This window comes from Sus scrofa, chromosome 7 (assembly GCF_000003025.6).
Source record: "Sus scrofa isolate TJ Tabasco breed Duroc chromosome 7, Sscrofa11.1, whole genome shotgun sequence".
Taxonomy (NCBI): Eukaryota; Metazoa; Chordata; class Mammalia; order Artiodactyla; family Suidae; genus Sus; species Sus scrofa.
The window spans coordinates 11,714,554-11,721,591 of record NC_010449.5 but is presented as its reverse complement, the minus strand read 5'-3'; the positions used below and the strand labels follow the sequence as shown (position 1 = coordinate 11,721,591).

The window sequence follows — 7,038 nt, the reverse complement described above, 5'->3', positions numbered from 1 at the left end:
AATAGAGCTGATTGGACTTGAATTAATATGGAAAAGGGGAAACCGCTAATTTCAGGTGGCTTAACTTGAGCAGCTTGGCGGATAGTGGTGCCACTTACAAAATGGAAGAGACTGGGGTTAGATGAAGAGGTGAGTATGCAATCAAATTTTCAGTTTTAGGTATTTGGATTTCGAGATAACCTGTTGGATACATGTGGAGTAAGCCACTGGTATGAACTGAAGGAGGGGGAGGGAGGAGAGGGCTGAAGATGGAGACTTGGGCATCGCCAGTGCCTCCGTAGAATTTACAGCATCGTAATGGATAGACTAACCCAGGGACCGAACATACCTGGAGAAGAGCGGAAGGCTGGAGCTGTAGCCTTGGGAGCAGAAGCTCAAACAGGAGGATGAGTGTACAGGGAGGGAGAAAGCAAGTATGGTGTCCTTGAAGGCAAGAATATGTCTTGAAAATGGGGTTAAGTGACTTCATGAGAGCCACTGAAATGTGGAGAAAAAAAAATCAGGGCAGACAAGTAACAAATGGTATGGGCAACATGGCAGCCATTGGCAACTCAAAAGAGGCCACCTCCTTTGCTGTGAAGGACACAAAAGCCTGATGGGGTAGGATGAAGAGACAACGGAAAGGATGTCAAAACAGTTGATTATTCCTGTTTTATCAGTGAAGAAACTGAGGCTCAGTTGTTCCCATTGTGGCTCAGCGGTGACGAACTGAACCCAACTGGTATCCATGAAGACTCGAGTTCCATCTCTGGCCTCACTCATGGGTTAAGGATCCCCCTTGCTGTGGGCTGTGGTGTAGGTCGCAGACGCGGCTGGGATCTGGCCTGGCTGTGGCGTAGGCCCGCAGCTGTAGCTCCTACTCAACCCTTAGCCTGGGAACTTGCATATGCAGCAGGTGCGGCCCTAAACAGCAGAAAAAAAAGAAACGAAGGCTCAGAATGGTTAGCTTTCTCATCCAAGGGCAAAGCCAGCGGGTCAGATCCTGGCCCTAGCGTCCACGAAATGGTTTTGAACACTATGCAAAAAAAATGGATCCTACCCTCTTCCAAACCGTGAAAACAATGCTACACTCAAGCCCTCTACCTAAAACATTCTTCACGATGTCGCCTCAATTTTAAATAGGAAAACCAAAGGGCCTGGCCTGGGTTAAAAAGGGCGTCAGAGCTACTGACTTTCTCAGCAGAGCGGAAAGGACCGCCCCTTTTCCGCAGCCGGAGCCCGGCCGGGCCCACTGCGGCTGCGCGGGCCGGGGCGGGGCGGGGCGGGAGCGCGCGAGTCGGGGGCGGGAACGCGGAAGGGGCCGTGGCGCGGAGGCGAGAGCGGGCCGGGGGCGGGGCCGGCCGGGAGAGTGCGGGGTGCGAGGTGACAGGTGCGGGGCTCCCCGGCGGCGCGGGGCCGAAGGTGGCGGTGCCGGCCTGAGGACGGGAGACAGGACCGCGGCGGCGGCGGCGGCGGCGGCGGCGGCGGCAGCGGCAGCAGGGACGATGCTGGAGACCCTGCGCGAGCGGCTGCTGAGCGTGCAGCAGGATTTCACCTCCGGGTGGGTACACGGTGGGGATGGAAAGGGACCTGGGGGGCCGGGCCGAGGAGACAAGGGCGCCCGGGACGCCTCCGCTCTTCCCTCCGCGCTCCCGGGTCCAGCCGCGTCCCACCCCATCCCCGCCCCGCGGAGAAAAGTAACGAACTTTCCGGCGTGGGTTCGGCCGCCCAAAGTAACTTAGGTCTCACCGGGCAGGCTCTGACCCGCGCCCTCGGCCCGGGAGCCGGTCGGGAAGGCAGCGGCGCGCGGGGGATCGTGCGCCCCCCTCCCGGCAGCTGGGCGGGTGTGTGGGAGGCGAGCGCGCCGCCCCCACCCCACCGTGGACGGTGGCCCTGCGCCCCCTCGGCCCCCTCCCACGCCTCCGAGACCCCTGCCCGCTCGGGCCTCGCGGGTTCTGCCGCCCCTCCTCCCCAGGCCGAGGTCGCCGGGGCCGCAATCTTCACCCGCCCCGGCCCCGCCGCGCGTCCTGTCCGGCCCTGGCGCTCGCGCCGAACCCTTGCCAAGCTTGGCGCCTCTTCCCCTTTTGCTTTCTCTCTCGACTTTTGCCTCGGGTTGAATGCTTCGGTGAAGAAACTCTAGAAACGGAACTGCAGCAGTGCCATGACTACCTAGTGAAATGAGACACATCGTGGGCAGCGCACAAAGACCAGCGGTTCCCGAACTTTGCTTAGAATCACCTGAGAACCTTTAGCCGCCCTCGTGCCCAGGTCCCCAGTCATATCCATTACATTGGGCTGGGGATGAAGTTTTAAAGACCCGCAGGTGATTCCAGTGTGCGGCAGGTAGGGAACCGCAGGCATAGGCTCTTAATGCCGGACTGCCTGGGCTCTTATCTCTGCCACTTAAGCAAACTTACTTCTGCAGGTTACTCTGCCTGTTTCCACGGCTGCACAGTGAGGTTGAAGATGGTATCATCTCATAGGGCTATTGTGAAGGATTAACAGATTAACATCCCCAACACACAGTAATCACTGTCACTATTGCTGTTATTTAGTGCTTATTTCACTTTAACTTTTCCATTGCTTTAAAAAGGGTGTCACTTGATCTTTACCTTTAGGTCAGGAATCCTTTGGAAAATGTTCTGAATGTGGAGAGGCCTCTCCATCATGTTTTATTTACATTTCTGATGAGTAAGATGTTACTCACCTTCTATCCTATGGGTCAAAAGTGTTTGCCTCTTGGGGGCTGAGTAGTAGCGAACTAGTGAATACTTGAGTACTTACCACGTGTAAAGCATTTTTCGTAGTCTCGGTTTGATGTCCTTAGGAATTAATTCGTTGATGGTGTGCTTGCATGCTTTCATTTTTTACCCCCCCCCCTTTTTCTGTCTTTTTACCTTTTCTTTTTTCTTTTTTCTTTTTTTGGGTCTTTTCTAGGGACGCTTCTGTGGTATATGGAGGTTCCCAGGCTAGGGGTCTAATCAGAGCTGTAGCCTCCGGCCTACACCAGAACCACAGCAACTCCAGATCCAAGCCACGTCTGTGACCTATACCACAGCTCACAGCAACGCCAGATCCTTAACCCACTGAGCAAGACCAGGGATCGAACCCACAACCTTAGGGTTCCTAGTCGGATTAGTTAACCGCTGAGCCACGACGGGAACTCCCTTTTTACCTTTTCTAGGGCCGCTCCCTCGGCATATGGAGGTTCCCAGGCTAGGGGTCGAATCGGAGCTGTAGCCGCTGGCCTACACCACAGCCACAGCAATGCAGGATCCCATCCGTGTCTGCAACCTACACCACAGCTCATAGTAACGCCAGATCCTTAACCCACTGAGCAAGGGGCAGGGATCGAACCCGCAACCTCACGGTTCCTAGTCGGATTCATTAACCACTGCACCACGACGGGAACTCCCATTTTTTACCCCTTTAAAAGGTAATTTTCAGAATGTAAATTATTGTATTGAAAAATTGGGGTATGATACTGGAATGATAGCAAGAGAATGTCGTAGATAACTCCATCTGGTACAGCCCTGTGGTCGTTACTTCAAGGTACTTCAAGGAATTCCTTGATGGCCTAACAGTCTATCTTCTGGTAGTTACAGCTGCCATGTGGTTGCTTTTGAATCCATTCATTCTCTTGACCTTTGCTTAAGAAGGCTCAGTGTATCTGGGTATATGGATTCTGGACCCAAACCATCCTGGGAGATTTGGAAAAGCTGAGTGGAGGGTTTAGTTAGGGAGAGGGTTGAGGGGATCCGGTTAGAACGCCTTGGAAACTGACTTTCGCTTTTGAAGATGCCAAAAGTGGGCCGGTTTGGGATGAGACATCCTGAGAGGGTTTTCATTGCATTTTACCCTTGGTTGGCTTCCTTGTACAGGTCACTTTCAGTCGGCACACCACGGACTGCCAGTGTGCCATTCGCCTGTCACCTGGCAGGAAATAAGACATCTTGACATGACATCTAATTCCCATTGACCGGCCGTTCTAAACTCTGATGCTCACTTTCATCAGATCCACAAATTCCTATGTGACTTTTAACAAGAGTCGAACAAGAAAAACAAGAAAAAAGCCACATGATTCCTTTTAGTAAATGCTTGCATAGCCTGAGAACAACCTACTTTTGAATATTGTGCCAGGTTGAAAAAAGTGAAATTAGACACAGCTTCACGTGTATACGGCATGAAGGCTCGGAGGGATTCAGAGGCGAAAGCATCATGACCCTTACATATCAAAACCGCCCAGATTGGGAGTTCCCTTCATGGCTCAGTGGAAACAAGACTGGCATCCATGGGGACACAGGTTTGATCCTTGGCCTCGCTCAGTGGGTTAAGGATCTGGCGTTTTCGTGAGCTGTGGTGTGGGTTGCAGATGTGGCTCAGATCTGGCGTGGCTGTGGCTGTGGTGTAGGTAGGCAGCTACAGCTCCGATTCGACCCCTAACCTGGGAACCTCCATATGCCGTGGATGTGGCCCTAAAAAAGAACCTACCCAAACGCTTGTTGTTAGTGTCCATAGAAGCTAGAGCAGCTGGCCTGTAAGATAATTGGAAACATCAGCCATATGGGTGGCTCCAGGGCCTCCCTCCCTAAGCTCCTTCCCTGTGGCTCTTCACACCCACCAGAGCAGCCGCCTCTCCTCAGGGCGTTTCTGTCCATTTTCAGTTTCTGAAAATTCATATACCTGGAGCTGCAATGTCAGCATTTTACCTTTTTTTGAAAGAAAAATTGGATTATTCTTGATGAAACTCACAAGCTTAAGTCATGTTTGATGAACACAACGAATTTCAACCTTCCATTCAAACTTAGGAAAAATGCAACTTGAGATCAGTCAAGGGCCATGTTGAGATTGCTGATGGCCCTCAGGGGACTCTGGGTTGACCATGTACTCGTGATCTTTTTTTGGTAAGTTTTTATTCATAATAACCATTAGGTCAAAATGGAGACAAACCTAGACACTCTGTTGCTGTCATTCTACCTAAGGGGGCTGGTGCCCGGCTTCACTCTTCTCCCCTCATGCACGAGTCCTCATTGGATTCAACTCACCAAGCATTCTTGAAGCTTCTAGAGCATTCGCAGAGAACAGCTACTTTTTCGGGATTGGCTTAGGCTCTGAGGGAACTTTTGAATGTCCTGAAGCGCGTACTTCAGATCCACCCTGGTCTTTGATTTTTTTTTTTACCTTTGGAAGAGTTAGGACCCACAGCCTTGGGCTTGAAGTATCCAGGCATGCAAAAGCCTTCAGGAAAGTACAGATTGGATTTACCAGGGCTTTACAGCTCCCAGTCACTGGCTGGCATTTCCTGTTTGTAATGCCCTGGGTGCTTGTGGATTTGGATAAAAGTTGGTAGTTACTACTTGTTGCCACTAGACAGTGGGTGTTTCCTCCTCAGAGCCACCTCTGCCCTGACCTCCAGCCCTGCCCGCTATGCCCATTTTCTCTATATTATCAAAACCTGCTCAAAGGAGAAGATCTAACAGTCTAATTCACAGTGTGGTGAAATGATGAAGTTCTGTTTAAAATGTCGAGGCTCCAGTGATTACTTACATTTTATTAAGCAAGGGAAAAAAATCTGAATATGCAACATCAGCATTTACAGAGTTCCTACCAAGTGTCAGACACTGGCTAGTCACGCAAAAAGTATTTGTTTTCATAGATGCTTTTCTCATTTTATTTAGAAAGAAAAGATTTAAGAGGCCGAATACTCAGGTGTGTTTGTTTTTTGTCGTTTTAGGGCGGTACCTGTGGCATATGGAAGTTCTGGGCCAGGGGTTGAATCAGAGCTGTAGCTGTCGGCCTGCACCACAGCCACAGCCACGCGGGATCTGAGCCTTGTCTGTGACGTACACCACAGCTCACAGCAACACCAGATCCTTAACCCACTGAGCGAGGCCAGGGATCGAACCCACGTCCTTATGGATATGAGTTGGTTTCATTACCACTGAGCCATGACAGGAACTCCCAGATGTTCTCTTTTGCCTCCTCTTTGCCAATGTCTGTATTGGGCTGCATCCTGGGGCTACAACGTTGAGGAAAACAGTCTCTGTGCTCTAGGTCCCCGGGACTGGCAGTAACATAGAGCAAAGCAGCAGAAGCTGAATGTGGAAGATAAAAGTGATGTGCCCTGTAAGCCCAGAAGAAAGAGTCAGTAATTCGGGTGCATTTACAGAAGGCTTCAAAGAAGAGGTGGCCTCTAGATTGGACCTTGAGGAATGAGGTGGAACAAGGACAGATTTGGGTGAGGGCATTTCAGAGATGAAGCTCTGGTTGGAGAGGAACCTGGAAAGGAAGTTCAGGGACTGATCATCAAGAGGCTTCAGGGCTTTGTTACACCAATTCCTTTATCAAATTTTTTCTTTTTTTTTCTTTTTCTTTTTTTTTTTTTTTTGTCTTTTTGCCATTTCTTGGGCCGCTCCCTCGGCATATGGAGCTTCCTAGGCTAGGAGTCTAATCGGAGCTGTAGCCACCGGCCTACACCAGAGCCACAGCAATGCAGGATCCGAGCCTCATCTGCAACCTACACCACAGCTCACTGCAACGCAGGATCCTTAACCCACTGAGCAAGGCCAGGGATCGAACCTGCAACCTCATGGTTCCTAGTCGGATTCGTTAACCATTGAGCCACGACAGGAACTCTCATAAAAAATCTTTATTGAGCTTTTGTTGACAGACACTATCCTAGGAGCAAGGGTCATGGCAGAGAGCGTACTCCTCAGGCGGGGAATAGTGTCCTTGTGCTCATTCTACTGGCAGGAGGCAGAATATCTAGATGATCATAGCACTGTCAGGCTAAGGGGTTCGGGGTGGGGGGGATGGCTATTTTATAGGGGGTGGTCCTGGCCGATTTTTAGGTAGACTGAATCTTCTGGAGGTTTTTGTGGAGGGGAGCAGCATGAGCCTCCCTTTATTTCTGGAAGAATAATTTGTAGGCACTGTGATGGGAAGACTAGAGACGGGGTCCGGGAGACTATTTAGGGGGCTGTGATTAGGGGCCAAGGTGAGAGATGATGACAGGGTGGGGCTGATGGAAATTTGGAGGAGGGAATTGTCGTGACAGCA

General features: G+C 51.1%; 1 protein-coding gene across 1 annotated transcript in view; it reads left to right on the top strand.

Annotated features, from left to right (window-relative positions):
• DTNBP1 (dystrobrevin binding protein 1) overlaps positions 1,436 to 7,038 on the top strand; it is a 117,687-nt gene continuing 112,084 nt past the window's right edge. Inside the window, exon 1 of the mRNA NM_001098600.1 lies at positions 1,436 to 1,540. Coding sequence (NP_001092070.1) covers positions 1,485 to 1,540 — 56 coding nt within the window. The 5' untranslated portion in view covers positions 1,436 to 1,484. The remainder of the gene's footprint in view (positions 1,541 to 7,038) is intronic.